This window comes from Galeopterus variegatus, unplaced genomic scaffold, assembly GCF_000696425.1.
Source record: "Galeopterus variegatus unplaced genomic scaffold, G_variegatus-3.0.2 Scaffold3166, whole genome shotgun sequence".
NCBI classification, from domain to species: domain Eukaryota; kingdom Metazoa; phylum Chordata; class Mammalia; order Dermoptera; family Cynocephalidae; genus Galeopterus; species Galeopterus variegatus.
The window spans coordinates 31,389-48,031 of NW_007729277.1; the positions used below are offsets into that span (position 1 = coordinate 31,389).

General features: G+C 36.0%; 1 protein-coding gene across 1 annotated transcript; it reads right to left on the minus strand.

The window, feature by feature from the left end:
- Nucleotides 1-452: 452 nt before the first annotated feature.
- Nucleotides 453-14,578, minus strand: KLF5 (Kruppel-like factor 5 (intestinal)). Its single transcript, XM_008584172.1, has 3 exons — nucleotides 13,711-14,578; nucleotides 12,460-12,519; nucleotides 453-1,888 (listed from the first exon to the last, which is right to left on the minus strand). Exons 1-3 carry the CDS (start codon nucleotides 14,570-14,572, stop codon nucleotides 1,710-1,712), a joined length of 1,101 nt encoding a protein of 366 aa, XP_008582394.1. The 5' UTR covers nucleotides 14,573-14,578; the 3' UTR covers nucleotides 453-1,709.
- Between the last annotated feature and the right edge of the window lie 2,065 nt (nucleotides 14,579-16,643).

The following is a 16,643-nucleotide window of genomic DNA, read 5'->3' on the forward strand; positions in this document are numbered from 1 at the left end:
CTAGATTTGGGAATGGAATTTGCCAATTATTCTTGCTATTGTGGGTAAACAAAGTCACGACATGAATCTTTTAGGCACTTTTTATTTTCCAAAAAAAAATTGTCGTTAATATATAAACATCTCATTCTCTCAAAAAATTCTACAACTATACAGCTGTTTGCTCCATTATTTGCATAGGAAATGACCACAATACAAAAATAAGAGGGAAAAAGAAGCAAAACAGCAACCGATTTATGCTTTTTATGTAGGTATGTTTCCACGTATAAACATTTTGAAGCCTCTTACAAAATTATTTACACCGTTTGTCATCTATTTACACATTTTAAGAGCAACTTTTCTAACAAACAAAACTATAATTTATCAAGTTATGAAAATTGTTTTCTAAAAAAACTTACTATATTACCACAAAATAAATAAAGATAAACAATATCTTAAAAACAAAATTAAATTTTCATTTCAATTAAGACCCCTTTTGGCATTTTGCTTATTTATTCTGCCCTTTGGTTAACAGCATCAGCATCACATTACTATTTTATATTGCATATATGTAGCACTTGCTTCTTTAAGTTTTCAACATATCATTTATATTTAAAGGCAGACACTGAGTCATTATTAACAATAGATTAACTAAACTGCACTGTAATTTAGATAAAATTACTGTGTCTCACTGTATATTACATGCAAAATCCACATAAATTGTCATTAAACCAACAGTACTGCACAAGCAAACATCTCGATATATGAAAACTGCATCATAAATTCAACGTTTCCGTACATGAAAACTGCATCATAAATTCAACATTGCTGTGTGAAAACAACATAAGTCCTTCTTTTAAAAAATGATACTGTCTTTAGCTTATTGTAAGAGGTTTAACTTTTGTATATTGTAACTATCTTTAAGCTCTTCAGTTTACAATTCATATAAAATGTCTTTTGTATTTAAAATAAACAATCCTATTTTAATCAGTGCACGAAATTTGCTTTTAAAGTTCATTTGTATGATTATTCCTCCCCCCTAAATAAATGAATTTGGTTAACATTGAGAGGTATCTTACCACAAATTCTAACTGTAAATGTATTCATGGTTATTTTCAAAAGAATCATCATTTTTTCCCAAAAGAATCCTAAAAAACTTGTAATAAACCTATAAAGCTGATTTGCATATTTACAAAATTTTCAATAGCAAATATAGGCAACTCATATAAAAAAAAACAAAAACCACACATTTGTTCAATGGCTATTTGTGAATTGTCAGGTACACTGTGATACCTCCTCCAAGGAATTATCTAATATTGAAAGAAACTACCTCCAAGTCAAGTAAAATCTTGACATACAATCCACCCTTCTTCCAGTGCCTGCCAACCGATCTGTTTACTAAACACTGTCACATTAAATGATGGTGCCTAGGTAAAAACCCCGCACACGCACCCTCCACCCCATCCCTGACCCACGCTGAGATGTGGCTGCCTGTCATGAGATGAAATCTGCTTGAGTAAAGCCGTATACATTACAGCAAGCATTCCAGATTCTGAAAACGACCAAACACTTTGGTATTAATACAATGTATTCCCTGTTTTCTTAAATATACAAAATATACATTTCCAGTTTTTTGTTTTCTTTTTCTTTTTTTATATGAAGAGTTAAGTTTGTGGTTTAAAAGGCTGCCCGATGGCGTGCGGAGCGCCGGAGTCAGGTGCACGGGCGGCAGCTCAGTTCTGGTGCCTCTTCATGTGCAGGGCCAGGTGGTCGGAGCGCGAGAAGCTGCGGTTGCACACCCCGCACTGGAACGGCTTGGCGCCCGTGTGCTTCCGGTAGTGGCGGGTCAGCTCGTCCGAGCGTGCAAACCTCCAGTCGCAGCCTTCCCAGGTGCACTTGTACGGCTTTTCACCTGTGACAACGAACAAAGGAGGTGAGGTGGTCTGCTCGGAGACAGACATCGCAGAGGACCACCTGAGATTGGAACTGTTTGCAAATCATGGGCCAGGCAGGGAAGGAAAGCTCGTGAGTTCCACTATGAATGAAATAAATATTAAATCCCCTCAAAGTCATCTACAGGAGAGTGGCTTCATAGAATGGTATTTAACCTCTAATTATACAGAAAGAACTAAGCATTTTGGGTGCCGTTGAAGAACTGAAGAATGGCAAATTTTAGACAAATGCTAAATGAAGCAGTGGTCTTATTTTTCTGTTCTCCTGCACAAATGAATCCATCACAGGACTAGATGAACTTCAGTGGCTTTATCATATTGTGTGAATACAGTTTCTACATCAACAAACCCAAACCAAATTATTATAGGACTAATGGCTATAAGATGGGTGGGGAGGGAAAAAATGCGGGGGCCACTCATGAGGAAGCTGCACAGATCACCTACACAATCAATTTCATGTACTACAATTATGATCTTTAATTCAAAACTGGTCCTAGATGTTTCTAAATTAGCCAGAGTGAAGCTTCCAGCACAGAGACCAGTTCCCTCGAACACATGGTCTCCAAAATGAACTAGTAGGGCATTTGCTCTTTGAGATTCTCGCTTGCACACACGTGCATACTCACTTTCTTTTCAGATTGAAACAAACCAAAGTCAGAAAAATTGTAAAGTTGGTTTCAAAGCTCTGTGCATTTGATATTTGATAAATTCCTTACCCGGATCAAAGTCAGGCACTAATAACTTCACATTGGTAAGAGTCAGACCATGAAATAACTAACAATGCTAACATTTGCTGATATGCGCATTTAACTTTTCTTTGTCAAGTACTGGACCAAAAAAATTATCAAAATTCATTCCATAAACAATTTGCCAAATGTCTATTATAGGCCATGTACTGTCCTGAATGCTTGGGATACACCAGTGAACCAAAAAAAAATGTCCAGCCTCATGGGGCTTATGTGTGTAAAATATACCTTTGGGACACATCCCCAAGTTACCTTGCTACTCTCCTCTCTTCTGGCTCCAACCCAAGACAGACTTTCAAAAAAATTTTTTTAATTAATTTTAATTCTTTTAGTTCCTTTCACTCCATTTTAAAAGTGCACACTTCATTCTGGAAGTCTTCTCCTCTACCCCCCATAGGAAATTCTAACTAGGAATTTAACCTAATACACTCAAAGCTTTTAAGCAACATAATAAATTGCTTTTCTTTCCCTTACATTTATAAAAAATCTATTTGACACAAAGAAACATTTTAATACCAGTAGTAAATGTAGCTATTATGTTTGTAGATGTAAATAAAACAAAAAAAATAATTTTGCACAGAAGTATTTCTTAAATCACAGAAACAAACATATTGATTGAATACTATCATTTAATGGAAACAGAAAGTTATTTCTGATGTTAGGGGCAAGGAAAAGAATTCCTAAAGTGTCCCAATTTTAAAAGAAAGCATTCTAGTCTTTTGAATTTAATAATTAAATACAGGAGAACTGAATTTTCAGAGTTTATTTAAGAAACAAGGGACACTAGACTCTTTTTGTTCACTATTTTTATTGGCTGCGAAGCAATAAACTGCACCAATATTTTTAAAAGTTTACTTTACTGATTGGTTGAAATACGGTAGCCATTAAAGTTCCTAAAACATTTGGGGTTTTGCTCTCAATTTATGCACATCTATAGATTATTCAGCCAAGAATACTACCAGTGTTTGAAGTGTTAGTTATTGGGGCCAAGTCTTACTATGAAAGTAAGGACGGCTATTCCCCACTTGAGGCAGTTTCTATGGGATTTGTTCAAGTGTCAACACTGTTCAAGTAAAACATCGTAGAGGAAGCTGGTACCCAATTTCTGGCCAAACAGCAGACTTGGGCCTTTCTTCCTCAGCCAGAAACACTATGCACAGTACTTCTGGGAAACCAAACTGACTTCCTTTAAGTTATATTTCAACAGGATAGAGCTTTCAAAAGTTTAATTGGTTTTTTACAGAATCTCTTTCCAATACCACCAATTTAAAATATTTAGTTAAGCTCTTTCAACATCAACTGTATTTTTAAGTTCTCATGCTGTTAATGTGAAACTTTCCAAAGGCAAAAAGAAAAAAGTGACAAGTTTGCATAGCAAGGAAAACAAGCTTCAACTTTATCTCAAATAAAGTATGCATTTTCTTATTCTATTTTAAATTGTACAAATATTTTCCTAGGAATCCCTAATCTTTAAAAAAAAAAAAAAAAAAAAGCTCAAGTTAAACATACATGCTATCCATTAACAAATTTTATAAAAATGTTAAGCAGAAACATTGCCAGGAAAGAAAGAGGGGAGCAGGCAAATCCATTGAGCACATACTCCAGAGCTAGGTACTTCTCATTATCTCACTTAATACCCCCTAATAACCCCATTATTTAGAAGTAAAATGATGAACTCTACATTAAGAATCTTGGTCTGCCACTTTCCCTTAATGTCCCACTTAAATCTTCCATTAGCCAACACTGACACACTCTCTTTGAATGATTTAAGAAACACGTACATATTGTTCAAATTTATTTACAGATTCTCAAGCCACTTGTGAAAGTCAGTTAAGGAGTAGCTTAGTGGACTCACAGCAAACCTTAAACCCTGCACTGTCTGAAGCAGAGAGAACACCCTGGCAGAGCCAGACCTCAGTAAAGATCCACCTTCCAGACTTCAGTGGTTCCGAAAACTGTTCAATACTAGTATTGGCAATCTCCAAATATCCCCTAATAATGGTTCCTTGCCCCCAGACTAAGTGAATTTCAGTGGGTTAGCTGTAAAGTATTCAAAAACTCTTTACTGACAAACTAAAAAATTAGCTATTTTTCCTCCTCTGAAGAACAGATTAAAAAAAATGATTTCTGAACCTACCACAATGGGAGTTTCTCTGCTCTGCTGAACATATTTAATAGATTCATACCAAGGCCTTTCCCTAAGATAGTCTACATAACTCTTTTATCAAAAGAAAAAACTGGCAGGTGGAAATATTTCTTAGTATAGTTATTTTATGTAACTTTTTAAAAGTTTACTATAGCAAATTTGCACATCTGTTTCCTTGCTGATAACTAAAAGACAATCAATAATATCTGATAAAGATAAAAACTAAAAACCATCAGAATTAGAGACAGTATAATGTATACTAAATGCCTTACAAAATACAAATAAGACTTGATCTCTGGTCTCAAAGAACTTAAAATCTGTATCCTCTTCTGAGAACCTAAACCACACAAACTTTTAAAGTGGAATAAATTATTTCAATACCACTTAATTTAAACTCTTAGAACTTAAGAGTCCTTGCAGCTCAAAATGAGCTTTTATGGAATTTAGAGTCAATTTATGGAATCTGAAACAGGTTCAATATTGGATTTGCTTCTAATAATCAAAAAGGGAAAAAATAGGAAAACAATGATTAAAGAAAGTCCATAGGAAAATGTTATTTAGATATCTAAGATTAACGGATAAATGGGATAATTTTATCTCACTAATTCATTATTTTTATATATTTATGCCAGTAATTTTCCATTTAAAAAATCTTATTACAGCTCATTGTAGCAGATCTCCTATACTCAAAACAGAAGGTCCATTTCAAATAGTATCATTAGCATTTGCAAATGCATCTCATATTTACAAGTTACAGTACCCCTGTCAGAAATGTGCCCACTTTAAGGAAACTGATTAATTAAGACGATGTATTGCATAAGAAATTCCCTTCTTTCTCATATCTGTCAATTCATGTTTATCACTATCTTTAAAATTCATTTCACCTTACCTCTTCTAGAACATCTCTGAACAGACCTTGAGATCATTCCACATCTCTGTATCTTCATTATTTAAACTCATTTTGAACTATTGATTTGCACTTGCACATATATTGCTTTATGAAGGCTTCAAATAGCTGTATTTTGCCTTCTTAACTAGATCCCTAAGAGTAGAAACTGTCTAATATTTCCTCCGTGACGCCACACTTTTCCTAGTGCATCTTTGAACCAACCACGTGTGGTGAAAGTCTGACCAGCTCTGTTATTTTCATTAACAAAAAGGAAGGAAGGTATAAGAAGCTAGAGGCTAGTGTGGCTGGCTGGTTTTCTCAGTGGTTAGAGCATGGTGCTATAATACCAAGGTCAACAGGTTTGGATCCCCTTACCTAAAACAAGAAAATAAAACAGAAAACAACAACAAAAAAGAGGCTAGTGTAAGACTGTCAGCTTGCCTAATTTTCCCACAGCCCCACCTGCAGCAGGGCTTGGGCTTTGCCTGGCTCTGCCCCTCCTGGGACCACCAAGGATAATCTGCATTTAGGTAAACCATTTACATTTAGGTAAACCATGTTTTCAGCATCTTCAGGAGACAATATTCAGAATCAGCTATTCTCCATCCTGAAGTTGTACAGGGATAAATAAACTCTATGTATATTATCTTTTACAGAACTGGACTGAGCTTCAGGAAAACCAAGAATTTCTACAGCCCCCAGTCAAAAGCAGTGAGGGACTTCTCTCAAGGCCTGACAACACTGATCTGCCAAACCCAAAGAAGCGATGGGTGGAAGCCTACTGCCAGGAGTTACACTTGCGGTCTAGATCCCAGCAGGGTGAACCTCTGAACCCCCAAGCTACTTCTCAGGCTTCTCCACAAACACAATGAGGAACAGCTCTGTCATTAACAGGGTTAATGAAATGAAATACCAATTCTTGAGTCTCCTGACAAAAAGACAACACTCAGATTCACTTTCCTGTAATAAGAGCCCCAACTGACTTTAAAAACAAACAAAAAAGCAAAGTGTCAATGAAATATTTTACCTTTTCTTTTTTTTAACCAGAATAGAGAAATCCTCCATTTACATTTATTCTAGCACTAAATGAGTCGTGATATTCTTTCTTTTAATTTGCACTTAACATGGTTACCCTGACCAGTAGATTCCTCCCAACTCAAAGATTTGCTTTTTATAAAGTAGCCAAAAAATTTATTTTATGTAGATGTTTTTAAGTAAAAGTTATCTACTGTGCACTTCAAAAACAGTAACTCATCCTTAATCAGAGTTGTTAGAGATCCTTGAATATAAATAATACAGGCTGACGGAATAGGAATGCTGCTGCAGAGATACTTTTACTGAAGTAGGACATTACTTTGTTTCTAATCTTTCACCAGAAAAGATGTGGGTCATCAAGTAAACAGCTACTACATTCTATAGAACAAAAAATATCTCCAAAGTAAAATTCTTGGGTGATTAAATTGTTACTTTTTTTTTTTAAAAACCTTACTCTCTACATTCCCTCTACCTTCACAGCTGACCGTTTCTATCTCGACCTCAGCAATTCTATTTAATCTATTTATGAACTATCTTCTCCCACTAGTTTAAGAACAAAAGGGCAGGAGAGTATTCGTCTTCGCACAGCTGACCGTTTCTATCTCGACCTCAGCAATTCTATTTAATCTATTTATGAACTATCTTATCCCACTAGTTTAAGAACAAAAGGGCAGGAGAGTATTCGTCTTCGGATTCTCTACAATAATCAGTCAAAAATGTTTGCTGGATCAAATTATACTTCTTAACCTTTGATAAGCTTTATCATCTCAAAACAATGTTTAATCAATTTCCTATGTAAATGTTTTTCAGATGAAAGAACAAGTCCTAGAAGCAAAGTTTAATCTTCCCAGTGAGTCATTTAAAAGAAATTGTTTCTAAGCTTTCATGCTCATAAATGCCTCTTCTGGGGTCTGAACCAGCAAGTCTCTTAAGCCACAACTTTTGTTTGTTTGTTTTTACATAGGCCTGAAATTGTCAATATAGAAAATAAGTTTCAAAGCTGCAAATGAAAATAAAATATTGAAAATAATTTGAGATGTTTAACTAGTAACATTTAACATTAAAGGCTAAATGTGATACTTTTTCCTGCATAGTTTTCAAATATGAGGGTACTTCAAAAAGTTCACGGAAAGATTCACATTCTTTCAATTCCATTTTTCCAAGAACTTTTTTGAAGTACCCTCTTATAGACTCAAAAAATCACTGAGTACTAAATCTCATCCTGCAAAACATTTTTTTCCCTATGTTACCTGTACCAATAAAACAGGGTACACATTTAACCAATAATGATCTATCTCTAGATCCAAACTGTATCATCTTCATCCATTAAGGCCTGAAATGAAATCTTTCCTATACTGTTTTTAAAAAGCCTTTCCCTCCTTTTCCACAGTTCTCAAAAGAAGGAGTAACTTATATTCACAACATTTTGAATATTCTTTTTAGTGGAGAAGTGTCTGCAATGACAGTATCTTTGTTGTCAACATTTTCAATATTCTAAAATCAAAATCTATGCCTAATACATTCAATGGATTGTTAATGTGGAACAAAGAACTAGACCGGAAATTTATACCTGAGAATTTTTTAGTACCCAAACTGAAACTAAAATTAATATACTTAGCAGCAAACCCCAAGTAGAGATGATGTGTTTTAAAAGTATACACAGTAACATCTCAACTGTGAATGCCATAAAGAAATAAAGTATTCTGCATAAGCAAGATAAGGCAGAACATGGAAATTTACCCCCTTTACAACGAGGCTTGGGCTAAAAATCTTTCCAAGACTTAATGTGGAATTCTTCCTTAAACAGGGAATCATGCATAAGGTGCTTTACTCATGGATACCATTGTGTCCCTATGTTATTTGTATAATGTTTCCATTTTCTTTTGCAGGGGTGTTTCAAATTGTTCTTTTCCTCTATCAGCCTGTGGTGTACGCAGGACAGTCAGCGTGTGGAATCTGGGTTTGAGGGACACTTGAGCCAAGTGTGTGTAACTTTCTCTGTACAACTGATAATTTTCAGCCCTGTTCCAGATAGCTCAGACTGATAAATGATCTAAAAATGTTATCATACACTGATTTCCCAACAGCATTAGCATGTTCTTTAAGTGCACATCCACCCATAAAAACCACTAAGATTTCAAACATCTTTACTGAGTTCACATTTACTTTTTCAGAGTTTTTTCTTTGGAAAGCAAGGACTTTTTAAATTTCTTGAAAAATTTTCTTTGAATATAGTCAATATTTTCTTCTATTGCATTTTAACTTCTTAAAAACTATAATGCTGGTTTCAGTAGGCAGTTTATTAGTCATGTTGATTTAAAAGGACAGAATGATATATGAATCTCTTTTTTAAAGGTGGTTGGTTGGGAGCAACTTTAGAATGATGGCAATGGGCACAGGCCCTTATAATTATTTCTAACTGGAGGCATGATAAATATGTATACACACACATATAACAAATAATACATACAAATGTCCAAACGCCCATATACGGGTGCCTCTATAGGACTATAAGTATGCCATCTTGTGTATATACAGATACAAATGAAATATAATTATTCCCTAAAATAGAGGCAAGTTATGCTTCAGGTATTCTATCTAACCATACGAAGATGAAATAACTTTGTATTATTTATCTATGCTTTCCTAATAAAGAAATTAAAGTATGGGCTGGTCAGTTAGCTCAGGTGGTTAGAGCATTCCTGCTAACACGAAGGGCCAGGGTTTGGTCCTTGTACCAGCCAGCCACCCAAAAAAGGAAAAAAAATCAAAGTATGAACTTACAAAACTTGAATACTATAACACTTCTGGGTCAAGAAATGGATATATCTTCTACTCTTTCATCCCGCATTAAAAAAAAAAAAGTTCTGTTTTGGAAAGACTATTTGCTTAGGTTCAATTTGCAACCCAAGTTAAAGAAGCATTTACAGTCCAAAAATCCGGAATAAGTAATTAAACAGAACTCCAACGCAGGTTATTTTAATTGCTTAAATCATTTTTAAAACATAAGGTAACTACATTTTTAAGCAATTAACAATTATTTTCCAAAGAAATGCTAGGGTGCTTCACATTCTGCCTGCAAAGCAGCAATCATTTAAAAAGTAATTTACTTTATGCCATCAAAAACAAGATCAACACAGTCATACAGTTTTCAAAGTCCCTTAATAAAATTGTCCATATGGGAGGAAGGGGGACAGACAGGAAACCAAAAAAAGCTATTAAATGAGAGAAGTAATTTAGAAAAAGGGTTTCATCTACCTGGGCCTTAAAAGGAAGAAAAAAGAAAAACAAAAAACACGAAACCTTTACTGGCTTGGGATACAGTCATTTAAAAACACTGGGCAGGGTGGGTAGGATACCATGAGAGAGGACAGGTAATTTTAAAAGGCATTGTCTAGAAACTAGAAACGGGGAGAAAATAACCTCAGTGCTCTATGATTACCTAAGAACGGGTTTAGCCAGATGAACAAGTCTGCTACAAACCTTCCCCAAGGCATTTGAAAGACTATCAAACAAAACTTTATTAAACTGGATTACATGGTCTCACTCATTAGATGTTGAAGGCCACGATGTTTACGATCAGGTGAAAAAGTCTATGCATGGGACCCAAACTAGGCCTAGGTTCTCTTTTTAGTCTGTTTTTATTAGTCTAAGCATTGTTAAGACAACTCACTATTAAATTTCTTTGCCAGCAGGTCAAGTTCCAGAATCCCAGGTATAAGTGTTCAAAGCACTAAACCCTGACAGGGGTTGAAAGGCTATTTAGATATGGTCAGACAACATCCCTGCAATAAGCAGTTGATTACATCGTTATATGCAATCGTACTCTTCTTTTATTAGGAGACTTTAACCCTATGAAAATGTGTTCCCTCCTTCCTACCTCCCATTTCAAGGCCTTCCAAAAGCGAAAAAAACAATAGTTCGAATGTTTCCAAGTTATTTCCACTTCCCCTTAATCAAAAATTCAGGTAAAAACCCATTTTCAGAGTTTCCTTAATATAACATATATCCTGAAAAAGAGTATTTTAGTTTTACATATGAAATATTTTCCTGGCAGTTGTCATTTGTTTTTTGAGAACTTTAAATTGAAGCCTTTATTATATACTTAATTCTTCTGTGAGTGTTTGCCTACAAACATAATTTCTACCTTGGGCTGTTTCTGTAGAATCTTTCCATATATAATAAATTTGTCTATATCTAAAAACCTCAGGCCAAAATAACCCATTCATTTCACAGATAAATACATAAGACGTCTTTTCTTTAAAAGCAGTTTCTCAAAAAGCCTTTGAATCTACCACATTGTAACGAAGACTATTTGGATTTTAGTAAGTGTTTATCACTGGGATATCAAGCAATATGTCCTAACATACATACAAAATATCTGCAACCATATTCCTCTCAGGGCTCTATCTCAGCACTGACCTTTGTTCAAAGGCTTTTACTTTTTAATGCAGCAGTTAGAGATAACTACTTCATTTATCAAAACTCAATTTCCATAGTAACATCTAGCCTGGGGAGATTCAAGTCCTCTCACTAATCCAACAACCCATTCAAAGGAACTGTTGAATACTTTGGTTTCCATAGCAATGATGGAATAATACATTTTGCTAGGTCATTGCTTTTATTAGCAAACTTATTCTTTGAACTTTAGGTAAGGCTGTATTTATCGAGAAAAAAACAAGCACTTTATATTAGTTCCTTCCTTTAGGGCTGTTCTTTTAAGAAAATTACAAATAGTTACCCTCTATATATTATTTGGGGTATTTGGAGGTTTTTAAAGTATCCTACCTAGTTTCATCTTAAAATGTATTCTGATATAAAGTTTTAAAATTAAAAAGCTCTTAGGCCAGCCCATGACTCATTTGGGAGACTGTGGTGCTGATAACACCAAGGCCACAGGTTTGGGTCCCTATACAGGGATGGCCAGTTAGCTCACCAAGTCAAGGGTTAAGATCCCCTTACCAGTCATCTTTTAAAAAAATAAATAAATAAAAATTAAATTAAAAAGCTCTTAAAAATGATTGCTATAGATTAAACAAAATAATATTTATAAAATTGAAGGGACTGAACATTAAAGCTCATTTTAAACAGCGATGAAACATATACTAGAATAAAAATGAAGTCTCTCAAATACATTGAGTGTGGGCTGGGGTAGGGTGTAAAATAACTTTCCAACCATAACCCCATTTTTGACTGCCTCATTTTAACACTGAAATTTCAGCCCTACCTTTCATTGGACACAGAAAACATGCTAAACACAGTTTAAGCTGAAGGTGAAACTAGAGATAACATATTATCCAGTTATGCTATACATACTAAATGGAAAGGTTTTTGGTGTTTAAAATGGCTTTATCAAAGCAAAATGATTTGCTACAGAGGAAGAAAATTAATTATATTTTTTTTCCTTGAAGACAGGAATAGCAGTGCCATTAAAAGTTTTAAAATCCATTAGTAAACATTGCTGTTTATGTTTTGGGGTAATTAATTCTAAGGGAGGTAACAGGGCAAGGCTTTAGTGAGGGACCATCAGCCTTCCTGGAACCAGACTTTCTCATGGAACTGAATTTTGAACCAAGCCAGTGCTGAAAAGGTAGGCCATTAAAAAATAAAAGTTGACAGAAGAAAGAAAAGATCAAACACATGTTGGCTTTTAAAAAGATGAATACCACTTACACTATTTACACAACTCACAGAATTAACAAGAAAATTACATACCAGTATGAGTCCTCAGGTGAGCCTTTAAATGAGAAGACTTTGTATAAACTTTTGTGCAACCTAAAATATAGAAGGAGAGGAAGAACAGCTTGTCATTTTGGAGATCCTTTTGAAATCCTTACATTTGATGATTCAGTGTTTAAAATCTGGCTTTAAAGAAGAAATTTCTCATGCTGGACAACATATTTGAAGCTTCCGTTTTAAAAGATCGCTCCCCCATTACCTTATTAAAGGCATAAAGTGATTTGTTTTATGTATCACTTTAGCAGAAAAAAAACACAGGTGATCAAGGCAAACTACAAATGGAAAATGTTTATATTCTAGTAAGTGCTGTATTCTAGTAACACATACTTCAGTGATTTAAAAGCTACTATATTGTATAGTTTCAAAACTTTTAATGGCTCTATTGCTGACAATGCTAAGCCATTATCCAAGACGACTGTAATTTTTGGGACTCCTACATTTCTTGTTTTCTTTATTTAGCATGTCATGCCATATCATGTACCATAATCAATAAATTATGCCCTATATTAATCATAAACTAGCTTATGCCAGCAACTTGTAGATATATTCATTACTGTCATCAATTTATATTTCGGGCCATGTATCTCATTCCAGAATGAGCACATGCTCACATGCTATCAGACCATCTTTAAATCTATGCTTCAGTCAGTCTTGTACCTACCATCAAGGCTAGCTGTCTACAACCCCACTTCATTACCATATTTTATTTTCCCCCTACCCTAATCTCTTTCCAGAGCACTTAATCTAGAATTAAAAGCTGGTCTTGTACCTACCATCAAGGCTAGCTGTCTACAACCCCACTTCATTACCATATTTTATTTTTCCCCTACCCTAATCTCTTTCCAGAGCACTTAATCTAGAATTAAAAGCTGCAATTTATCAGATTGCTATCTTAAAATAACTCTGGCATAATTCTAAATGACATATATTAGAAATACATATTTTATTTCATATTAAAGAGAAAAAAGTCCCAGGTAACTTTTTCTTAGAATATTCTATACATTTTAATACATAAAATAAGTAATAGGCAACTAACTGGTTACATACCAGGGTAAAGCACAGAGATGTAATATGAAAGAGAACAAAGTAGGTGATTTTTTTTTTACTCTCAAGGGCAACTTTCATATGTAAATTTAAAGCCTGAGGTTGAAACAGGTGTGCACGCACACATACAACTACACACACAAACTACATCTACTGATGCTTCAACCAGGTAAGATCACATACCAGGATAATCGCAGTAGTGGATGCGTCGTTTCTCCAAATCAGGGTTACTCCTTCTATTGTATCTGACAGGTTGGATGTTTTGCGAATTAACTGGCAGGGTAGCAGGTAAATTTGGATTGTGAATTGCCAGTTTAGAAGCAATTGTAGCAGCATAGGATGGAGGTGGGGTTAAATTCTGGAGCATCTCTGCTTGTCTATCGGGACTTCCAGGTTCAGAGCTTGGTGGTGACGGGGGAAAGTAAGTGGCCTGCTGTGGAAGAAACTGACTTGGCATTGTGTATGTGCAAGGGGGCATGGCCTGGAATTGTTTCATTGCAGTCTGCGGAACAGCAGAGGTGTGTGTGTTAAGGCCTGCCATGGCAGCTGACATCGAAACATTGAGAGTGTCCATTACTGCTGTCTGGTTTGTAGAACTGGGCATATCTAGATCCGGTGTATTCAGTAGCTGATACAGGTGGCCCTGCTGGGGAGGGACAGAAAGATGAAGATCTGGTGTAGGAAGTTCTTGCTTGATGAAAATATTGTTCACCTCTGGAGCTGCGGTCTGGTGGGAGCTGAATATACTGGTGAACTCAGGGAGGGCCTGGGTCGGGGCCGGAGGAGGGGCAGTCGTCTCACTCTGGTGGCTGAAAATGGTAACAGGTTCTGTCTTGATGTGTGTTACGCATGGTCTCTGTGATTTGTAGAGGCCAGTTCTCAGGTGAGTGATGTCAGGGAGGAAGACGTTCATGTTGATACTGTAAGGTAACCCTTCACTGTCAGTGAAGAACTGGTCTACGACTGAGGCACTGTCTCGTCTATACTTTTTATGCTCTGGAATTATAGGAACTGGAGGAAGCTGAGGTGTCAGATACTTCTCCATTTCACATCTGGTCTAAAAAAGAAGAGACACAAACATGCATAATCTACTGGATGCGTTGTGTCAGGAAGGACAAACAAAGGGTGCTTACTAAAAATTCCCCTGACAATTGCTTTGTAAAGTAGGAGGGCAAACTCTTAAGGGTTGCTTATAAACATTCCAGGTTTATTTTGTCAATTGTGTAATAATTGGTTCACCAAAATCTTACGAAACTCTGTATGATATGCATTTGGTCAAAATCGCTCCCCCAATCAACCCCAGACAAAAAGTGAAAGAGGCAAATCAAGAAGAAAAGGAAGCAAACAGAAAATATATTCCCTTCTGATGCAGTGATTTAAGTATCACCCCCATACAGGCAGGATTCCCTGCCCATTATACGGTTAAGTTTGTGATTAAAGTACAATACTGAAATCTTGCCAAACTACTTCAATTCTATTCATGTCCTATAGTTAAATTTAACGTGTTTTTTTTTTTTAAAAAAAAACTATGCAAACAGTAAACATAATATTGCAAAGGTTTTTTTGCTTGGCTAGATATTTCCAAAATATCTAATATAAAATATTCTTTGGCTATTTCAGTGCCTTTTCTTGTTTATAGTCCAATGGAAACTTTGTTTTGAGCAAAACACAGTATCCACCAAATAAAAAAATATACATATACCCTGGGGTCTAAGGCAAATAAAAAACAAACAAACAGAAAAACACAGTGTCCACTGAAACAAAACAATTTCACGTTCAACATTTGATCTAAATGTTGATTTTAATCAGCGGGATTCTGTAATTGGTTAATATGATAATGAAATGTTCCTATTCATATCCCTATCTAAAACAGATCTTTAATTACCTACGGGGAAATCACTCCCTTGGTTAAGTGGTGCTAAGGGGACCCGTGGGTGGGGAGAGGCTGCTGTATCAAATAGTCATCAGCAAGGCATTTATCATGTCCTCCCAGTGGGCCAACGCTACATTCCCCCTTACTCTGTAAAAAGCCCAGTCATCCTTCATCCTCTCGGTGTCTCCTAAGCAGAAAACTGACAAACTGAAAGAGCCAAATAGTTTTCAAATTTTTTTTTTTTTTTTTTTTCTTTTCTCCTTGGGATATAATCCGACTTGGAAAAAACCACCTCAATCTTCTTACAGATACCTTCTGTCCTAGTATAATTTAAGCTTAATTTTTCTTTTAATTTTCAACACTGAAAAGGAAATTTCGAAAGAAAAAAAAAAAAAAAAGCCCAATTAGATGAAATGGCTCATAGAACTATTAACCCCGGCACCCTAATCTGCAAATAAGAGTCATTTTTTGCTACTCAATTTCAAAAGCGTTTCATCTCGGACCTCGGATCATTCGGTATCGATGCGGACGGGGTTGCCCTAACAGAAACGATTTAAAAATAAAAAATAAAAATTAGCGCTCTAGCCATGTGAGTCCCATCTCTGACAAACGTCACTTTCCTGTCACAGCACGCCGACCCTGGCAGACCCCCCGGCGTAGGCGCTGGGTGGCAAATGCACAGTAACCAAGGGGCTGTTAAATGAAGCGTCTTGAAATAAACCGAACTAAACCCCTTCGTGCACTGCGCTCCGGTGGCGGTTAGTGGTTTCTGATTTTAGCTCTTCCAGCTGTTTGCATGTGGGTATGTTTCCAATTTTTTTTTTTTTTTCCTTGGGACAGGCTAAAAGTCCCGGGAAGTTTTTTCTGGGCTATATGACTCCCTGCGTGGGCGAAAGACACAGGCGGTCGCTCTAATTCGGCTGCTGGGCAAGTGTAAACGCCGAGTGCCAGCTTCCAGCGGGCGCGGGGAGGAAACTGACGCGCGCACGAAGAAAACAACACCCCCGGTCTTTCTTCTTTTTTTCTTTTTCTTTTTTTTAAGGAAAAATAAGGGCTCCGATGCAACCTCAGCTTTTCTAACTCTTCTTTCCCAAACGCGGCCCCGCGATCGCCTCGAAAGCAGGCTGAGCCATGGGGTGTGTAGACCCCGAGGAACCTCTCCCCAGCACCCCAGTGTCTTTCTACTTAAACCGCGAGTTCAGGTTTTCTATATCTTCTTGGTTTAGTTTTGGAAGCTTGTGTG

What these genes read in the sequence shown, in the direction of transcription:
- KLF5 (XM_008584172.1), bottom strand. Translation starts at nt 14,572, where the DNA reads ATGGAGAAGTATCTGACACCTCAGCTTCCTCCAGTTCCTATAATTCCA. An exon ending in CCACTACTGCGATTATCCTG is followed by an intron (nt 12,520 to 13,710) that starts GTATGTGATCTT and finishes TCTATATTTTAG; the next exon opens with GTTGCACAAAAGTTTATACA. An exon ending in TCACCTGAGGACTCATACTG is followed by an intron (nt 1,889 to 12,459) that starts GTATGTAATTTT and finishes TCGTTGTCACAG; the next exon opens with GTGAAAAGCCGTACAAGTGC.